The 21,774-nt window shown below is 42.0% G+C and overlaps 1 protein-coding gene across 4 annotated transcripts in view; it reads right to left on the bottom strand.

The window, feature by feature from the left end:
• Window positions 1-1,532: 1,532 nt before the first annotated feature.
• The window catches only part of LOC142740892 (uncharacterized), a 61,114-nt gene continuing 40,872 nt past the window's right edge, over window positions 1,533-21,774 (bottom strand). For all 4 annotated transcript variants that reach the window (XM_075850316.1, XM_075850313.1, XM_075850314.1 and 1 more), the window contains exons 3-6: window positions 6,704-6,883; window positions 5,232-5,343; window positions 3,294-3,430; window positions 1,533-1,891 (exon numbers count right to left, since the gene is read on the bottom strand). In XM_075850316.1, coding sequence (XP_075706431.1) covers window positions 1,583-1,891; window positions 3,294-3,430; window positions 5,232-5,343; window positions 6,704-6,883 — 738 coding nt within the window. In that variant the 3' untranslated portion in view covers window positions 1,533-1,582. The remainder of the gene's footprint in view (window positions 1,892-3,293; window positions 3,431-5,231; window positions 5,344-6,703; window positions 6,884-21,774) is intronic.

Here is a 21,774-nt window from a genome sequence, read left to right as displayed (position 1 = left end):
AAATAATGCCACACACTGCCCTCTGTAGATACTGCCACAGCCCCCCTGTAGGTAGTGCCACACAGCCCCCCTGTAGGTAGTGCCACACAGCCTCCCTGTAGGTAGTGCCACACAGCCTCCCTGTAGGTAGTGCCACACAGCCCCCTGTAGGTAGTGCCACACAGTCCCCCATAGGTAATGCCACACAGCCCCCCCGTAGGCAATGCTACACAGCCCCCTGTTGGTAGTTCTGCACAGCACCCCCCCCCCATAGATGGCACCCCCCCCTACTTTTCTGTAGATAGCGCCACCGTTCCAGGAGAAGTCCCTGACTTCAATGTCCATATATGGACAGTGAAGTCAGGTACTTCTGGAGCGGAAACACCAGCCACAGCGCCGAGGATTCTGCTTCAGAAGTCCCTGATGTCACTGTGTCCATATATGGACAGTGAAGTCAGGGACTTCTCCTGGAGCGGAAACACTGGCCACAGCGCCGGGGACTCCGATTCAGAAATCCCTGATGTCACTGTGTCCATATACAGCTTTGGCAATGCTGTGGTCGGGGATTGGGGATTCCGCTCCTACAGGGAGCAAAAAAAACAAAACACTCCTCCTCCTCACATGCACTTCGCTTTTTTAGGAGGAGGAGGAGAGAGAGCGAACGACGGAAGACACAGCCATCACACGGAACACATTAGAGTGATGGCCGTGTATTACCCGGCCCCATAGACTTCTATGGGTGCCGGGCTGCGAGGAGAACGGCCGAAAATAGGGCATGTCCCATTTTTTGATGGCCCGGTTTACCGGGCCTTCAAAAAAGACGGTCGTGTGAATAGCCCCATTTGGGGTCTATTGTTCCTACTGCGGCCGTGTGACGGCGGTTTTTTGAACGGCTGTCACACGGCCACGAATCCCTGTCATGTGAATAGGGCCTAATACACTGGCAGATTCCTCTGGTAATAATAGATAATCACTGTGGGTTACAGCAGCTTGCTTATAAGCTGTAAGCCAGGACCCATACAACATAAGTAATGCAATGTATTTACAATGGTACTCAACTGTTTTATGAATATTCTTTGGGATGGATTTACCAAACTAAATGCATCAAAATTCTAGCTGAATTTATGCCCAAAAACTGGCGTACATGCCTTGCCTGGCTCAAATGCGACTAAGTGCACCAAAAATGCAAAATATTGGTGTAAAGTAAGCTAATCAAGAGGTGATAGAAGAAAGAGAAAAGTGTCAAATATGTATAGCAAGATGTGTCAAATATAAATATATCAAAGTGCTGCATGCTGTATCATAGCTTTGGAGCATCCTCTGCCTGGCTTAAGGTGTCTAAGTTTAAAACAGTAGTAATAAATCTTTCCATTGTATACTGTGTATAGACCCCACCTTTTTATATCACCTGGAGTGTGCAGGAGTTGTGTGTGTGTGTGTGTGTGTGTGTGTATGTGTGTATATATATATATATATATATATATATATATATATATATATATATATATATATATATATATATATATATATATATATATTTAAAAAAAAGAAAGTAAATTGAATGAAAGCTTTATTACTTTTCTCATAGTTCCCTTGTTGCTTTCTAAAGAAGAGCATTCCATAGTCGGTTTTTAAAGTTATCTAGATTACATTTCTTCATCAGGAAAACTTTATGCTCCTTCTTCCACTTATCGTCTGTGTCCAGGACCAGCATCCCCCTGGCATATCTTCCATGAAGCTCCACACTCACAGCACATTTCACATATTCAGTGATAATATTCTCCTCGATTGCTGCAGCCATAGCGTAAGAGTCATAAGGGACAAAATAGTGTTTCTGAGGCCATTTTGCGCTGATCTTCTTCATAAATCTGGCTTTCTCTGTGTCCTGGTTTAACCAGTTTTTGAAATATTCCTGAAAGACATTAATTTAAAAAGACAGGACATAAGTTACTTGATACAGTATTTTTTATTCAGTGAAGTAAACAAGTACAAGAAATAAAGCTCTTCAATGGTAACATCACAAGCTTTTTATCTTTAAGATCGTGACCAGTCTTTTTATGGAATGATCCAGACTGTAACCGAGCCTGGACTTACACATCACTTGAGGTTTAGTCACAATAGAGCTGCCATTGTTAGTTACAGCAGTGCCACCACCCCCCCCCCCCCCCATATCTAAAAGTAAATATTTTCTGTGGGACCGGTCTCTCTCTATAAGTAGGGGCACAAGCAGTAATGGTGCAGCAGTCGCACCATTACTGCAGCATGGCAAAACCACATGTAAATAAATTTGTTTCTGCTTCAATTTTGCCATGTTGCAGTTGTCACACAAATACCACCCCGTGTGAAGTAACCTAAATATTGTCCATCAAACCCCCATCACACTTTCCTAGTAATTACAAAAAGCCTCTCTAACGTCTTTAGTTGCCACAGCTACACTCCCCCCTGCCCATCCCTCTGTCAGTAGTCCAAGCAAAACTCCCACCCACCCCCTCTGAGTAGCCACAGCCATAAGTCCCCCCCAGCCCATCCCCTCTCAATAGTTACAGTATCTACCCCCTTTCAGTAACCATGTCACAATCCCCTCACGCCTACACCCCTCTAATACATTAATCATATGAAGTATAGTCTAAAAATATATATACAGTGAAACCTCTTTGAGACAACCACCCAAAATTCTAGGAGGGGGTGGTCCTCTCAAAGAAAACGGCCAGTAACCCTAATGGTGGAACTGAAAATCTGTCACAGAAAGGCTGGTGGGGCTGAAGGGTTGGTCTTCTCAAAGGGGTGTTTTTTTTGAGAGGTATCACTGTAGATATGACACCTAGGTCACCATCACTGGTTTTCTTACTACTGTACTGTGACCGTGTAAAAATAAGTAAAATGGTTTGGACTATACGGTTGAATGACTGACATCACACTCCCACTTTATTGCCTCCATTTATTGGTTTGTACAATTCCTGTATTTAGTTTTGTATGTTTTTTTTTTTTTTTACTGGAGAGTTTAATGAATACAGATTATAAAAAATAACAAAAAAACACTGTAGCGCTAACTTCAGAAACCCAGATGGAATACCAATTGAGCTGCTCGTCACAGGTGACTGTTAGCTGGAAAATATAGATAGTTGGTGAATAGATAGCGTCTGACCCTTTAATCTTCTACCAATTATGACAGCAGGACATCATCTTTTCACCAATGCGGAGTGTGTGATGACTGTCAGCTTTACTAAGACATGTTAAATCATGACCGCGTACAATCACTGCTATCTGGCAGCATTAACATTAGAGCAAAATCCGCTAAACAAAATGATATATACCGTTGTTAGGCAGTTTTCACGGATGAACTCCAGAGCAGCAATAAACATAGGACAGCTAAATTCATTTGTAACAATATAAGCAGCTTCTGGATCCAGGTAGAAGTTAAATTCTGCACAGGCTGTTCTGTTCCCTCTGCCTGAAACAAGAAATGGAGCACTTTAATTGTTTTTTTAAATGTTAAAATAAAAATTGTTACGACTACACTATACAACTGTGGGTGCTATGTAAACTGACACTGTACAACAGACTCGTAAGCACACTGCATGCCATGTACGGTGCCTCTAGGAGCATAGTGTAATGGACAATGCCACATTTAAAAACAAAAAACAAATATAAAAATTGAAGGCACACCGAGGTAGAGTATGGGTCCATAGCAGCCTATCGGCATTCTATTGAGTATCAGAACTACAGGAATTTGTAATAAAGCCATGTGCATGAGGTCTAATACTGTGTTTCAGTAGAAGAGCAAGTTTTAATGCAGATGCCTTTTATTTTTTTTAAATGTTTATAAACAATATAAAATACCAAAATTAGGCCTCGTTCACATCAGCGTCGGGTTCCATTCATAGGTTCCGTTAGACATTTCCGTCGGAGGAACCCATCAACGGAAAAAGGCAAACGGAAACCATAGCTTCCGTTTGCATTACCATTGATTTAAATGGTAATGCTTCCATTGCAATTGGTTTCTGTTCTGTAAGGTTTCCGTTTTTTTTCACAGAAACAATAGCTTAGTCAGCTGCACTATTTTCGCTAAAAAAACTGAATCCTTATGGAATGGAAACAGACGGTAACCATTTGCAACAGAAGCATTACCATTGAAGTCAATGGTAATGGAAACGGAAGCTATGGTTTCTGTTTGCCTTTGCGTTCATGGATTCCTCCGACGGAAAGGTCTAACGGAACCCAACGCTGATGTGAACAAGGTCTTAGGCTGTGTTCACATCACCGTCTGTGTCCGCTGAGGGGTTCCGTCTGAGGTTTCCGTCGAGTTATCCCCTCAGAGGAAAGGCAAACGGAAACCTCAGCTTCCGTTTCCCTCACCATTGAACTCAATGGTAACTGAAACCTAGCTAATGGTTTCCATCTGTCACCGGTGTGACAGGGTTCCGTCGTTTTGACGGAATCAATAGCGCAGTCAATAGTTTGCCTTTCCATTGAGGGGTTAACCCGACGGAGACCTCCGACGGAACTGCTCAACGGAAGGGCTATGGTGATGTGAACAAGCCCTTAGAATCTTAATGTTTGAGTAGTGTTTTAGTTATTTTATCCATATATGAGAGGTTATGATGAGGTAAAAAAATATTTGGAAATAATATTATAAACACGACACAGCTAATTATTATTTTCCTTATCTGTCAGGCTTCGTTCACATCTGTGTTGGGGTCCCTATCTGACATTCCGTCGGAGCTTTCCGTCAGAACGGGACCCTGAACAGACAAACTGGCACGAACTGAAACCAGATGTCTCCGTTTCCATCACCATTGATTTCAATGGTGACGTATCCGGTGCCCATGGTTTCCGTTTGTGTCTGTTGTGCACCGGACCTGTCGTTTTTCCGGAAGCAATAGCGTAGTTAACTATGCTATTGCTTCCGGCAAAACTACGGGTCCGGTGCACAACAGACACAAACGGAAACCATGGGCACCGGATCAGTCACCATTGAAATCAATGGTGATGGAAACGGAAACCTCCTGGTTTCCGTTTGTGTCTGTTCAGGGACCCGTTCTGATTTAAAGCTTCGATGGAACGTCAGAACGGGACCCCAACGCAGATGTGAACGAAGCCTCACTTAGGAAAATATCAGATACATTATGTTCAATGCAATTTCAGCAATATTACTTCCAGTATAAACAACATTTATCCTAAATTTTCAGCACATTATAACAATGACTAAAGATGAGTATTACATAGTTGGTTTAGTTAGTGAAGTCCATTACCTTCTATATTTCCTCCCATTATGTACAGTTTATTCAGCTTCTTTGGAAGACTTGGATCCATTTTGACTGCCAGGGCTAGATTAGTCAAGGGTCCCAATGCTACCAAGTTTATCTTATATGTTACAAGGGAAAAAAAAAAATGCATTACATTCATATGATGTCAACCACAGAGCTTTGAGGATTTTATAGGGAACCTGTCAGAACGTTCATGCTACCCTTAACGCAGGCAAAATGATATACCATGATGTAGCGATAAGTGCCCTGATAAGGCTGAATTACACTGTGTGTGCAATGTCAACTTAGAGTATGCGATGGGAAAGCTCCCACACCATGGTATCCCACAAAAAAAACATATACAGCGTGAGGTACATTTTATTTAACATAGGGCATCCGTCAGAGGCATCAATCAGGAAGGAAATACTGATTTATACCTTCAAAATACACTGTAAATGCAGAGTGAACTGACCATTACACTAAAGCCGGGCTTCTCAATCTTTCTCTACTGTGGCCTCACCAGCCAGAACATAGTGATGCCTGGGATTACCATTGGTCGCACACAGTACAATTTATTCTGAGAGTAGATAAAGATTGGCTACTATTGACTGAGCTGATTAACCTACATTGATCTAATGTTCAGTCCAATGAGTTAAACATTTTTGTGTTGAAGACAGTGAAACCTGAATATTTGATGGCCTTCCCAACATGTTTTAAACCATTTCATCACAGATGTGATACATTGGTTCATTTATTACACATTTTACGCCATCTAAATGGACAAAACTTTGCACTACCTTGGAGTAATGCTGGCAGAACACAAAACATTGTGAGAAGATTATACTTAGCACTCCCACCATTTTTCAAGAAAACAGCTGGTTATGTAGCGAATGGAACCCTGGTCAACAAGCTAAATAAGGCCTCGCCATTATACAGATGCAGAGCAGAAGACCCAGAAGCATAGTTTTCCGTAGAGAGCACTCGGTAAACTAATGTTCTGCCACACACCTTGAACTGACAGGAGTAAAATGTTTTTCTGCTCTACTCATTTTGCTCTTAGGGGTTTCTGTCCTAAGGGCCCCATAGGAAATGAGGGCCCTGGTCAGTTGCTTAGTTTGCCACCCCCCTAAATCTCGTCCTAGGTGTATCTTACTTCCCTTTAAGGGGTTGTCACATCAGGGTTACAAATGTCCATTTGCCCTATTAAGGCATATGGATGTGATTAATCGGCTCTCCTGCACAGCACCCCCCTAAAAGCTAGAGCCGAGAGCCACTTTAAAGAGCTGCTCCTGCTCTGGAGGACTCATCGCACCATCTATTAGATCGTATTTGAAAGGGAGCCATGTAATACCACTTTCCACTGCAGCTGATCACTAGCCAGTCTTCCATTAAAAAAAGATGGGACAACCCTTTTCATGTTCTTCAGTACTTTGGTGATTTGCATACATGTAACATGTAAAAACGGATTATTATCTTACTTGATCCTCGTACTGATTAATTATCCTTATGAGAGCATGCACAGCATCTTCTTTCTGTAAGTATTCTAGTCCCGGGCTGTTGGGATCTTCTGCATCTCCCAAACCATCACCTCCAAAGTGGGAATACTCCTGATTGATTTCTCCCAAAAGTGAATTAGAGGCACCACGAAACACTGGGATCTGATAATTCATTAAATATAATATACGTTAATGTTCTTCCAAACCCGTGATGTCCATACCCATTTTATTCAGAAAACTCTCAATGTCTTTCTAAATCTATAACAATTCTACAATTTATTCTCCAATTCTGTATAACCTTTCCTACCCAATATTTCTGTAACCCATTTCCAAATGCCTGTTATACTTTTTCTGCAATTCTCCTCCGAACACCATTTCACAGTTCACAGATGTGTCCTCCCTTACTTTCTCTCTAAATTAGACATGATATCGCGCCCATGATATAGGACGCGATATGTAAAATATGAAAAAAAAAAAAATCTTATACCTCCGATGGATGCCATCCGCCAGCTTTCCATTACCTATAGTCTTCCATGTTGGAAAAAAAAGTATACGTCACAGCCATCCAGTGGAATAAAAAACGCATATGTTAAACATAACTTTTTTTTTTTTTTTTTTTTTTACAAGGGAGTCTATGCGCAACGAATGGCATCCATCAACCATCCTTCACCCATAGACTCATGTTAAAAAAAAAGTATACGTCTAATGTATATGTTTTTTACTGGATAGCGTGAGATTGGGTTAAATTGGCATCATGACAAGTTGTATAACTTAACGCAATTCAAGAAAAAGTAAACGTGGACACATCTGTATTAGGGATGCATGATTCATCGAAACTTCGATACTGTTTCGATACCGTGCACCCTCAAACAATTCAATACCATTATTTCATGTAATTCGAAACTAAGCTGTGCAGCCGCACAGCTTAGCATTGTAACACATGAATTTAGTCAGAGCGGGGCTGCGGCTGTGTGATACATGTGTAATACAGCCATTGACCCGCTCCTGAGTCCTGACAAGTGTGCGCGCGGTCAGCATGATGTGATGTGGCCGGCGCTGCACTGATGATTGCCGGCACTGAAGACTGAACATGACGGACACACAAAACACTCCCATGTTCTGTCTTTAGTGTCTGCATTAGTGAAGCGCCGGCCGCATTACCTCATGCTGACCGCGTGTACACACTTGTCAGGAGCGGGGCAATGGCTGTATTACACAACCGCAGCCCTGTGGCGGAGATCAGAGAAATCTCTCATCTCAGTCGTTATTCCCCTGAATGCTGCAATAAAAGCTGACCGCCGCATTCAAGGGGTAAGTGAGAAGGGGGATGCCCTTTGGATTGTGTCACAGGGAATCCCATTGAAGGACGCCCGGGCTGTCTTACCATATTTCCTGTTGTTAGGGCATACGTTGGTATGTTCCAGCAGCTGCCTGTGTACTGTCAGTACACAGGCTAATGTACTGGCATATAGATATGCCAGTACCTTAAAGTAAAAAAAAAAAAAAGTAAAAAAAAAAAAAAGTCATGTTAAATTTAAAAAAAACAACACTTTTTTTTTACAATAAACATTAAAATAAGTCTCAATACATAAAATATACACATATTCGGTACGTTGCGACCGTAATAAATTCATAGCGTCATTTATAATGTTTACGCTGTTACAAAATAAAATAAAAACAGCGTTCTTTCATTTGTTAATGTGAGGCACGAGGTATTATGAATTTTGAACCTCCATGTGCCTCACATTTAGGGCTCATTTACACGAGCGTGATTTACGTCCGTGCAACGCGCGTGATTTTCACGCGTGGCGTACGATCCTATGTTAGTCTATGGGGCAGTGCAGACAGTCTGTGATTTTTGCGCAGCGTGAGTCCTTTGCAAAAAACTCATGACATGTCCTATATTTGTGCGTTGTTCGCTCATAACGCACCCATTGAAGTCAATGGGTGCGTGAAAATCACGCATGCCTCACGGAAGCACTTCCATGGGACGCGCGTGATTCGCGCAACAGCTGTCAAACTATGAATGAAAACAGAAAAGCACCACGTGTTTTTCTGTTTACAAACATCCAAACGGAGTGTCATAATGATGGCGGCTGCGCGAAAATCACGCAGCCGCGCATCATACGGGGATGACACACGGAGCTGTTAAAGTGCCTTTTGCGCACGCAAAACGCCGACATCAGCTTGCTGTCAGTGAATAACGGACAGTTCTAATACACTGCACTACATATGTAGTGCAGTGCATTAGAATAGCAATCAGGGCTTTAGGCCTTTAAGTCCCCTGGTGGGACAAATAAAAAAAGTTAATAAAAATATTGTAAAAAAAAACAAGTTTCAAGCAAAAAAAAAAAAAAGACAAACTGCCTTTTTTTTTCTATAATAAGGTTTTTATTATTGGAAAAAACGTAAAAAATAAAGAAAACTATACATAATTGGTATCGCCGTGTACGTAACGACCCAAACTATAAAACTTATGTAATTTATCTCGCACGGCAAACGCCGTAAAAAAAAGAAAAACAACGCCAGAATCCCTGTTAGGTCACATCGCCTCCCAAAAAATGGAATGAAAAGTGATAAAAAAGTCACATTTACTCCAAAATAGTACTAATAAAAATGACAACCCGTCCAGCAAAAAAAAATCCCTGACACACAGCTTTGCCCACGCAAAGAATATGACGACACAGAAAACAAATTATTAAAAAAAAAAAGAGATTTTATTGTGTAAAAGCTGCAATACATGAAAAACTATGTCAATTTGGTATCGCCGTAATCCTATCGACCCCCAGAATAAAGTTAACAAGTAATTTATGGCGCACGATGAATGCTGAAAAAAATCCCAATAAAAAACTATTCCAGATTTGCATGTTTTTGGTCATTTCCTCTTCCAAAAAATTAAATAAAAAGTGATCAAAAAGTCGTATGTGTCCCAAAATCTACAGAACGAAAATCTAAAAAACGAGTCTGCACACAGCTCTATCAACCGAAAAATAAATCAGTTACGGCATTAGCAATGCAGTGATGAAAAAAATCCTGATGTGCAGGCCGGAGGGGAACATTCCTTCATTTTCAGGGCCATAGTATTTAGGAACTAGGAAGGGAAGGGACATAGCACATCTGCTAGAAGAGAGGGTGCCCGTATTATACCAACACTTTCCCAGCAAAATTTTCCAAACTACAAAGGAAAAATAGTCACAAAAATGTGCAGAGTATTAGAAAAGGGGCAAAAGAAAGGACACCATTTATCAGTGCGACACTGGCCTGTGGGTAACGGATTGCTTCACAGAGTACCACATATCTATGGATAATTGTATTATTTATCCCATTATTATACCCTCTTATTATGCCCTGCTGTACTCCGCACATATTACATATGCCCCCACATTATATATTGAAATACCAGTAATACTCCAAACAGAACAACTACCAAGCAAAATCCATGCTCCAAATGGCGCTCCTTCCCTTCTTAGCCCTTCAGTGTGCCCAAAAAGCAGTTTATGTCCACAAGTAAGGCATTACCATACCCGGGAGAACCCGCTCAACAATTTATAGGGTAAGATTCTCCATTGGCACAAGCTGGCCACAACATATTGTGCAGTGAAACGGCAGATCGGTGAAAAAAATTAACATTTTCACTTTGCATCATCCACTGCGTATTAATTTCTGAAAAACACCAGTGTCGTCTAAATTCTCACTACACCCGTTCATAAATTCCTTTAGGGGTGTAGTTTCTAAAATGGGGTCACTTTTTTTTGGGTACATCCGGGGTTTTGCGAATGCGACACGGCGTCTGCAAACCATTCCAGCAAAATCTACGCTCCAAAAGTCAAATACCACACCTTTTTTGTCTGAACCCCCCCCATATATGTAAACAGCAGTTTATGACCAGATATGGGGTGTTACCATACTCTGGGGAATTGATTTACAAATGTTGGGGTGCTTTTTCTTTTCTATTCCTTGTGAAAATGAAAAATGTTGATCTAAATCTACAACTTATTGGAAAAAAAAATATTTTTCATTTTCACGGCTTAATTCTAATTAATTCAGCAAAAAGCCTTTGGGTTCAAAATACCCCTAGATGATTCCACAAGGGGTGTCGTTTCCCAAATGGAGTACCTTTTGGCGTGTTTCCACTAAACTAGTACTACAGGGGCTCCGCAAATGTGACATGGCGACCAGAAACCATTCCAAAATCCAAATGGCACTCCTTCCCTTTGAGCCCTACCGGGTCTCCAAACAGCAGTTTATGACCGCATATGGGGTATTGTTTTACTTGGAAGAAATTGCTTTACAAATGTTGTGGTGCTTTTTCTCCTTTACTTCTTGTAAAAATGAAAAAAAAATTGTTAAACCTACATTTACTAGAAGTTTCCAAAATGGGGTAACTTCTGGGGGGTTTCCACTGTTTTGTCCCCTCTGCAAACCATCTTGGATATGTAAAAGCATTCCGAAGTTATTACCACATAAAGTGAAACATGTCAGATTTGAAAAATGAGGCTCTGTCAGGAAGGTCAAAAGTGGTCAAAGCTGGAAGGGGTTAAATCCAGCCGTCAAGAGTGATGTTTTCATGTTGGGATCGCAAATGCATCTGCAATCTCTGACACAGTGCTAGAATAACAATAAAAAGGTGGGGTACCGTCTACAACGGAGGATGTGTGTGGCACCATCTACAAGGGAGGCTGTGTGTGGCACCATTTACAAGGGAGGCTGCGTGTGGCACCATCTACAAGGGAGGCTGCGTGTGGCACCATCTACAGGGGGCTGCGTGTGGCACCATCTACATGGTGATATGTGGGGCACCATCTACAGGGGGATATGTGTGTGGCACCATACAAGGGGCTATGACACTATAAACAGGTAATGTGGGGCATTCTGTATAGGGGAGATGGGGGTTGATGATCTACCTCCCAGGGCCCCCCTATTTTATGAGAATCTATTTTATGAGTGCCCTGATGATTGACCAGTATGGGCTCAACATTTTGTAATGGCAGCCCTGTCCCCGACACTCCATTTGTTAGAACAGGTTTGATATTCGTATTCTCTGAAGAAAGCAATAATTAAAGGGTTTTCTGGGTTTCTTTTTTGATAATTCCTGTGTATGAAATACATACCATAGACTTACATTACTCATTTTTGGCTGTTCCACTACTGATGGTTTCCTGGGATCCCTTATGCTTCTTAATTTATAATCTGGGGTCATGTCTGTCGTCCATAACAATGTCACATCACGCTGTGGTAATGTGACAGACAATTTTATGGACGATACACTACGACACCAAGTTAGGCCCCATGCACACGACCGTAGATGCCGTCCATAATTACGGACTGTAAATATGGTCCGTAATTAAGGACCCATTAATTTATATGGCCGACGGACACCTAGCCGTATATTTACATGGGGCCTTATGAAAAAAGATGCATCAGAGACCCAGAGAACCATCAGTGGTGGAACAGCCAAGAATCAATAACGTTAGTGGATGTCTCTGACGTTTCTGTTGGTTTCATTTTCTGTTAAAACAAGCTTTAAAAAAATAAATATAGAAAACCTCTTCAATTACAGAATAGATCCCGTCCACATTACCCTCAGTGACCTGCCCCTCACCTCTTCCCTTCTGCTGCTACAACAGGATTTCCAATTGGCTGCAAAGTGCACTTCAATTTACTGTGCACCAATTTCATTAGGAAGAAAGAGGTGAGAATCTGTCACCAAAATGTATCTATGTGATGTATGTATGTAGTGTGCGTGCCCGTATGTACACAGTGAGTGTGTGTATAATACGAAAGTACATTTAGGTAGTGGATGTGAGCACGTGTGCATGGCTGAGTTTAGTGAATGTGCGTTTGTCTGCTTGTATTATGTAGTGACCATATGTGTCTCTATTGTGTCAATATAATTTGGGATTTTTACGGTTGTATTGTTTAACCCTTTAATGACCAGCCTATTTTATACCTTAATGACCAAGCTATATTTTACGTTTTGCCATCGTCGCATTCCAAGAGCTATAACTTTTTTATTTTTGCGTCGACATAGCTGTATAAGGTTTTGTTTTCTTGCGGGACAAGTTGTATTTTTTTTAATAGCACCATTTTGGGGTACATATAAGTTATTGATTAACTTTTATTAAACTTTTTTTGGAGGGGAATAGAAAAAAACCAAATTATGCCACTCTTTTTTGTGTCCTAAATCTACGCCGTTTACCGTGTGGTATAAATAACACAATAAGTTTATTTAGCGGGTTGTTACGATTGCAACAATACCAAATTTGTATCGATTTTTTAATGTTTTACTATTTTTACACAGTAAAAACACTTTTTTTTTTCAAATTATTTGATTTTGTGTCTCCATATTTGAAGAGCCATAGCTTTTTTATGCCGATGCAGCTGTATCAGGGCTTTTTATTTGGGGGAACGACTTGTAATTTTTATTGGTACCATTTTGGAGTTGATGCGACTTTTTGATAATTTTTTATCAAATTATTTTTATGGCAGGATTCACAGAAAACAGCAATTTTTGCATTGTTTTTTTATTTTATTTTTTACGGCGTTCACCGTGCGGGTTAAATAATGTATTAGCTTTATAGTTGGGGTCGTTACGTACGCGGTGATACCAAATATGTGTAACTTTTTTACTTTATTTAGGTTTTTTTTTAATAATAAAGCATTTTGTAAGGGGAAAAAGTGTGTTTTTCATTTTTTTTCCGCTTCTTTTTAAAAATTTACTTTATTTAACTTTTTTTAAACTACATTGCTATACTTTTGTATTGCAGTGTATTACTGTCTGTCTGTTGAAAACGGACAGGCATCTGCTAGGCCATGCCTCTTGCATGACCTAGCAGGCATTCACTACAGGCAGACCTGGGGGCCTTTATTAGGCCCACGGCTGCCATCGAAGATACGACACCTGGCGAACTTATTGCCGGGTGTCGGTGCAATGAGAGAGGGAGCTCCCTCCCTCTCTCCAAAACAACTCAGATGAGGCGCTCGCTATTGGGCGCCGCATCTCGGGGTTTAAACGGGTGAGATCGATACTGAAATTTAACGGCTCACTGCTCTGTTTATTTATTCTGATGCAGCGCCATGAAAAGGCACATGCATCAGAATAAAGCCCATTAGTGGTCGCCGTGAAAAGGTGTATTGGCGGTGACTAACGGGTTAACTTTCACGGCCTACTTCCAATAATTTCTGCAATTAACCTGTGGGGTCAAAATGCTCACTATACCCCTAGATAATTTCCTTGAGGGGTGTAGTTTCCCAAATGGGGTCACTTTTGGGGGGTTTCCACTGTTTTGGCGCCACAAGAGCCCTTCAAACCTGACATGGTGCCTAAAATATATTCTAATAAAAAGAAGGCCCCAAAATCCACTAGGTGCTCCTTTGCTTCTGAGGCCGGTGCTTCAGTCTATAAGCATGTTAGGGCCACATGTGGGATATTTCCTAAAACTGCAGAACCTGGGCAATAAATATTGAGTTGCATTTCTCTGGTAAAACTTTCTGTGTTACAAAAAACATTGATTAAAAATGTATGGTTAGCCAATAAAGGTAGCATACATACTATACTTTTGTCTTTTTTGACACAAAAGTTTTTAACATTGCAAAAAAAAATGAAATTTGTAAATTTCACCTCTACATTGCTTTAATTCCTGTGAAACGTCGAAAGGGTTAAGAAACTTTCTAAATGCTGTTTTGAATACTTTGAGGGGTGACATTTTTAAAATGGTGTAACTTATTGGGGGTTTCTAATATATAAGGCCCTTAAAGCTACTTCACAACTGAAATGGCCCCTGTAAAAATAGCCTTTTGAAATTTTCTTGAAAATGTGAGAAATTGCTGCTAAAGTTCTAAGTCTTGTAACGTCGTAAAAAAATAAAAGGATGTTCATAAAAACAATGCCAATCTAAAGTAGATATATGGGGCATGTTATTTAGCAACAATTTTGTATGGTATAACGGCCTGTCTTACAAGCAGATACATTTGAATTTAGAAAAATTCTAATTTTTGCAATTTTAGCTAAATTTAGATGGTTTTCACCATTAAATACTGAATGTATCAAGCAAATTTTGCCAGTAACATAAAGTCCAATGTGTCACGAGAAAACAATCTCAGAATCGCTTGAATATGTAAAAGCATTCCAATGTTATTACCACATAAAGTGAAACATGTCAGATTCGAAAAATGAGGTTCTGTCAGTAAGGTCAAAAGTGGCCAAAGCGGGAAGGGGTTAAAATCTAATTTCTTCAAAGAAAATGTAGGTTTAACTAATTTTTTTCTCATTTCCACGAGGACTAAAGGGGAAAAAGCACCTCAACATTTGTAAAGCAATTTCTTCCGAGTAAAACCGTACCCCATATGTGGTCATAAACGACTGTTTGGACACACGACAGGGCTTAGAAGGGAAAAAGCGCCATTTGGCTTTTGGTGCTCAAATTTAGCAGGAATGATTTGTTGAGGCCATTTCCAATTAGCAAAGCCCCTAAGGGGACAAAACAATGGAAACCCCCACAAGTGACGCCATTTTGGAAACTACACCACTTGAGGAATTCATCTAGTGGTGTAGGGAGCATTTTGACCTCACAGGTGTTTCATAGAATTTATTAGAATTGGGCAGTGAAAATAAAAACAATCCCTTTTCATCATAAGACATAGCTTTAGCTTAAAATGTTACATTTTCTCAACAAATAAAGGAAAAAAAGAACCCCAATATTTGTAAAGCAATTTCTTCCGAGTATGGCAATACCCCAAATCTGGTCATAAACTGCTGTTTGGGCACACAGTAGGGCTCAGAAGTGAAGGTGCGCCATTTGCCTTTTCGAGTGCAGATTTTGCTGGATTGGTTTTTGGTCGCTATGTCGCATTTGCAAAGCCCCTGTGGGACCAAAACAGTGGAAACCTCCCAGAACTGACCCAATTTTGGAAACGACACCCCTCAAGGTATTCACCTAGCGGTGTAGTTAGCATGTTAACCCCGCAGGTGTTTTGCAGAAATTAGTGTGCACTCAATGTTGCAGAGTGAAAATGGGATTTTTTTTCCATAGATATGCCAATATGTGGTGTCCAGCTTGTGCCACCATAACAAGACAGCTCTCTATTTATTATGCTGTGTTTCCCGGATTTAGAAACACCTTACATGTGGCCCTAATCTTTTGCCTGGACATTTGGGCTCAGGAGTGAAAGAGTACCGTGTAAAATTGAGGACTAATTTGGCGATTTACAAGGTATTGGTTCACGAGGCTCGGATGTAAAATAATAAAAGAAACCCCTGAGTGGCCCCATTTTGGAAATTGCACCCCCCCCCCAAGGCATTTATTAAGGGGTCTAGAGAGCATTTTCACCCCACAGGTCTTTTCCATGATTGCGCTGTGGATGGTGCAAAGTAAAAATGTAAATTTTTCCCTAGATATGCCATTTCAGTGGCAAATATGTCGTGCCCAGCTTATGCCACCGGAGACACATAACCCAAAAATTGTTAAAAGGCTTTTCCCGGGTATGGCGATGCCATATATGTGGAAGTAAACTGCTGTTTGGACACGCTGTAGGGTTTAGAGGGGAGGGAGTGCCATTTGGCTTTTGGAGAGTGGATTTTGCTTGGTAGTCGCTTTGTTTGGAGAATTACTGGTATTTCAGTTTCTAATGCTGGGGTACATGTAAGGTGGGCAAAATACATCAGGGGCATAGTCAGGTGGTATAATAATGGGGTAAAAAACCAATAAAATAATCCATAGATGTGTGTAAGGCCGGGTTTACACGAGCGTGTGCGTTTTGCGCACGTAAAAAAACGCTGCGTTTTGCGTGCGCAAAAGGCACTTAACAGCTCCGTGCGTCATCAGCGTATGATGTGCGGCTGCGTGATTTTCGCGCAGCCGCCATCATTATGACACTCCGTTGGATGTTTGTAAACAGAAAAGCACGTGTTTTTTTTTTATATACAGCGTTCACCATGCGTCATAAATTACATGTTAACTTTATTCTGCGGGTCAGTACGATTCCAGCGATACCAAATTTATAGCACTTTTTTATGTTTTACAACTTTTTGCACAATAAAATTACTTTTGTAAAAAGAATGCATTTTTTTTTGTCGCCAATTTTTGAGAACCATAACTTTTTAATTTTATAGTCGCCAGAGCTGTATGAGGGCTTGTTTTTTGCGAGACGAGTTATAGTTTTTATAGGTACCATTTTTGGATACGTGCGACTTTTTGATCACTTTTTATTCCAATATTTGTAGGGAAAAGTGACTAAAAAACAGAAATTCTGGTATAGTTTATTTTTATGCCGTTCACCGCGTGGAATAAATAACATAATATTTTTATAGTTCAGGCCGTTGTGGTCGCGGCTATACCAAATATGTGTGGTTTATTTTTTTCAATAATAAAGGACTTGATAAGGGAAAAGGGCAATTGTATTTTATTACTTGAAACTTTTATTATATGTTTTAATACTTTTTTTCACTTTTTTTCCTACTAGCGGACTTGAAGGTCCAACTGTCTGTTTTTTTCCATAATACATTGCACTACCTATGTAGTGCAATGTATTAGATCTGCCAGTCATTCACTGACAGCAAGCCAATTGGGCTTCGCCTCCCGGCGGGGCCTGATCGGCTTCCGTAATGGCAGAGCAGGAGGCCATTGTTAGGCCTCCTGTTGCCATAGCAGCAGTCGGCAGCCCTGATTGCATGGCAGGGCTGCCGATCTGCTAGCAACCTCTGAGATGCAGCAATCGTTTTCGATCGCTGCATCTAAGGGGTTAATGACAGGGATCAGAGCTAGCTCCGGTTCCTGCCATTACAGGTGGATGTCAGCTGTAACATACAGCTGACATCCACAGCTAATGATGCCGGCTCAACTTATGAGCCGGTGCCATCTTGCCATCGGCTACGGAAGCCTTTCAGGCCTCGCCTCCGAGCGGGGCCTGAACAGCTTCTGGGCTAGGCAGACCGGGAGGCCAGTATTAGGCCTCCGGTTGCCATTGCAGCCACCAGAACCCTGGCAATTTCATTGCTGGGTACCGATGAGCTGCAAACTCCTTAAATGCAGTGATCGCTTTTGACCGCTGCATTTAAGGGGTTAATGGTGGGGATCAACGCTAATTTCAGTTCCCACCATTACAGCCAGATGTCATCTGTAATACACCGCTGATAGCCGGTGATGATGGCACCGGTGCCATCCATTTGTCGTATAGATACGGCAAAATGCGGGAAGCACTAGCTTTCCATGACGTATCCATACGACAAATGTCGGGAAGGGGTTAACCCTTTAATGACCAGCCTATTTTAAACCTTAATGACCAAGCTATTTTTTACGTTTTTCCATCATCGCATTCCAACAGCTATAACTTTTTTATTTTTGCGTCGACATAGCTCTATAAGGTCTTGTTTTTCGCGGGACAAGTTGAGTTTTTTAATAGCACCATTTTGGGGTACATATAATTTATTGATTACAATTTATTAACTTTTTGGGGGGGGGGGGATAGAAAAAATCTGAAATTTCGCCACGCTTTTTTGCATCCTAAATCTACGCCGTTTACCGTGTGGTATAAATTACATAATAGCGTTATTCAGCGGGTTGTTACGATTGCAACGATACCAAATTTGTATAGATTTTGTATGTTTTACTACTTTTATACAGTAAAAACCCTTTTTTTTTCAAAATTATTTGTTTTTCTGTTTTTCTGTCTCCATAGAAGAGCCATAACTTTTTATTTTTCCGCCGATGCAGTTGTATGAGGGCTGTTTTTTTGCGGGACGACTTGTAGTTTTTATTGGATTAGATGCGACTTTTTGATCACTTTTATCACATTTGTTTTATGCCAGGATTCAAAGAAAACAGCAATTTTTGCATTGTTTTTTATTTTTTACGGCGTTCACCTTGCGGGTTAAATAATGTAATAGCTCTATAGTTGGGGATACGGATGCAGCGATACCAAATATGTGTAACCTTTTTATTTTATTGTGTTTTTTTTTAAAATAATAAAGCATTTTGTAAGGGGAAAATGTAGGTTTTCATTTTTTTTTCTAAATTTTTTTTTGTTAACTTTATTAAACTTTTTTTTTTACTAATCCCACTCGGGGACTTTAATATGCGATCACCCGATCGCTTTTATAATACACTGCAATACTTTTGTATTGCTATGTATTACTACCTGTCCATTTAAAACGGACAGGCATCTGCTAGGCCATGCCTCTGGTATACGTAGTAGCAGGCCATGCCTCTGGCAGACCTGGGGGCATTTATTAGGCCCCGGCTACCATCGGAGACACAGACACTCGGCGATCTAATCACCGGGTGTCGGTGGGAGGGGGAACTCCCTCCCTCTCTCCAAAACAATTCAGATGTGGCGCTCACTATTGAGCGCTGCATCTGAGGGGTTAAACGGGTGAGATCGATACAGATATCGATCTTACCCGTTCGAGCAGGGATGCCCCCAGACCTCAGCTACCTCTGGTTTAACGGCTCCCTGCTCTGTATATTTATTCTGATGCGGCGCCGTGAATAGGTGTATGCATCAGAATAAAGCCCATTAGTGGCCGCTGTGAAAAGGTGTATTGGCGGTCACTAACGGATTAAAGACCAGTTAACTCTGCCACCTTTATACGGCAGGTGGAGGTAAACAGGTTAAGGATGGGCCGCTACTCATGGGCCAGTGCTATGTACTTGACCCCCATGCTAAAATTTGCCAGGCAGCCCCTGACCTCCCGCAGCATCTCATCATGTCTGTCAGTGTCTGTGTATGAGCAGCTCTTGCATTCTTCTCACTGTCTCCTGTGTGTTTTTTTTTAAATATTTAACTTTATGAACAACATCCCCTAGCGACAGGCATCCATTTTATACATCATCTGGAGAAAGTAAATACATTCACATAGGTCCCAACCGTCCCGGATCCGGCGGGACAGTCCCGGTTTCTCACCGATGTCCCACCGTCCCAGGCAGTCTGCAAAATGTCCCGCTGGGCACGGCAGCTGTATCAAAACAGATGATCGCTGCTGGCAGGCGCCCTGCATGCCAGATGACTGCAGCAGCGATCAGCATCAGAAGAAGGCAGAAGTCTTGATGCAGTGTTCTGACTGGGATCGATGCCGGCCCGGGAGTGGACCAGTCCAGTCACCTGACCTGTCATCTGACCTCACCGGCCAGGTGACAGGTCAGATGACTGGACTGGTCCACTCCCGGGCCGGCATCAACACCCGTGAGAACGCCGCTGAAAGACTCCTGCCTTCTTCTGACGGTGAGTGACGTCAAAGCAGAGCGGAGAGTGGCAGCAGTAGGTTACCTCTATCGTTCTCCACTCTGGCGGCATTGTGGCACAAAGTATAAGGGGGTTGTGTGGCACTATGTACAAGGGGGAAGGGGGGTTGTGTGGCGCTATGTACAAAAGGGGGCTGTGTGTTGCGCTATCTACAGGGGGGCTGTGTGTGGTGCTATCTACAGGGGGCTGTGTGTGGAGCTATCTACTGGGGGGCTGTGCGTGGCACTATCTACAGGGGGCTGTGTGTGGAGCTATCTACAGGGGGGCTGTGTGTGGCGCTATCTACAGGGGGCTGTGTGTGGTGCTATCTACAGGGGGACTGTGTGTGGCGCTATCTACAGGGGGACTGTGTGTGGCGCTATCTACAGGGGGACTGTGTGTGGCGCTATCTACAGGGGGACTGTGTGTGGCGCTATCTACAGGGGGACTGTGTGGAGCTATCTACAGGGGGGCTGTGTGTGGAGCTATCTACAGGGGGGCTGTGTGTGGAGCTATCTACAGGGGGGCTGTGTGTACCGCTATCTACAGGGGGGCTGTGTGTGCCGCTATCTACAGGGGGGCTGTGTGTGTCGCTATCTACAGGGGGGCTGTGTTTGCCGCTATCTACAGGGGGGGCTGCGTGTGGCGCTATCTACAGGGGGGGCTGCGTGTGGCGCTATCTACAGTAAGGCTGTGTGTGGCGCTATCTACAGGGTGGCTGTGTGTGGCGCTATCTACAGGGGGGCTGTGTGTGGAGCTATCTACAGGGGGCTGTGTGTGGAGCTATCTACAGGGGGATGTGTGTGGCACTATCTACAGGGGGCTGTGTGTGGCGCTATCTACAGGGGGGGCTGTGTATGGAGCCATCTACAGGGGGGCTGTGTGTGGCGCTATGTACAGGGGGCTGTGTGTGGTATTATTTACAGGGGGGGGTTGTTGGTGGAGTTATCTACAGGGGGCTGTATGTGGCGCTATGTACAGGGGGCTGTGTGTGGAGCGATCTACAAGGGGGCTCTGGTGGATGATTTTTCCATTGACCTGTAGCAGAGTTACACAACTGGAAAAAAAAATCCCCATCATGTAACTCTGCTACCTGTCAATTGAAAAGTCATCAACCACAGGGTCTCCCTCTTGACTTTCATTGTTCTCAGCCTTTTGCTTTGTCCTGCAGCTGCTGCCGTGATGAGCAAATGTTATACCCAAGTTAGGAAAAGTACCATAAAGACAATATAACCTGATCCATAATATTGGTGATATCCATATTTTTTGTAAGTCTAGAGCTCTGCAGTGAGAATATGATCTTGTTATTTTAAGAAGGATCTGGCCGTGATTTGTTGTGTTGATGCGGGATATTGGTCGTGGTTAGGGGCATGGCTTAAAAATGTCCCTCTTTTGCGAATTCAAAAGATGGGAGGTATGCATGCATAGTAAAGTAGTTGTTCATCATTATTCCACCATTAGTCCTTTTCACTTAGCCCACGCTATATTGCCACAACACATGTAGGTCATGTAACACTGTTGCTAGCTGAATGCTTGAGGTCACAAGATGTGTGTGTGTGTGTGTGTGTGTGTGTGTGGTCACATGACTGACGCCATGTTTAGTCATATTCAGTAAGCCTGTGGGTGCATTACAGAGGAATAATCTGTGGGCTATACCATTCCACTGTGACAGGCCTCATGTACTATAAAAAAAAAAGGCATGTGAGCAGAATTTCTAATACGTATATATTAGAAAACTGTATGATTTCATATTCTACAAATAAATAATAAAAAAAAAAGATAGAAACTGGACAATCCCTTTAAGGCCCTATTTAGATCAGTGATGTTCACATCTG

This window comes from Rhinoderma darwinii, chromosome 2 (genome assembly GCF_050947455.1).
Source record: "Rhinoderma darwinii isolate aRhiDar2 chromosome 2, aRhiDar2.hap1, whole genome shotgun sequence".
Classification (NCBI taxonomy): Eukaryota; Metazoa; Chordata; class Amphibia; order Anura; family Rhinodermatidae; genus Rhinoderma; species Rhinoderma darwinii.
This window is presented reverse-complemented; position numbering and strand designations above follow the sequence as displayed.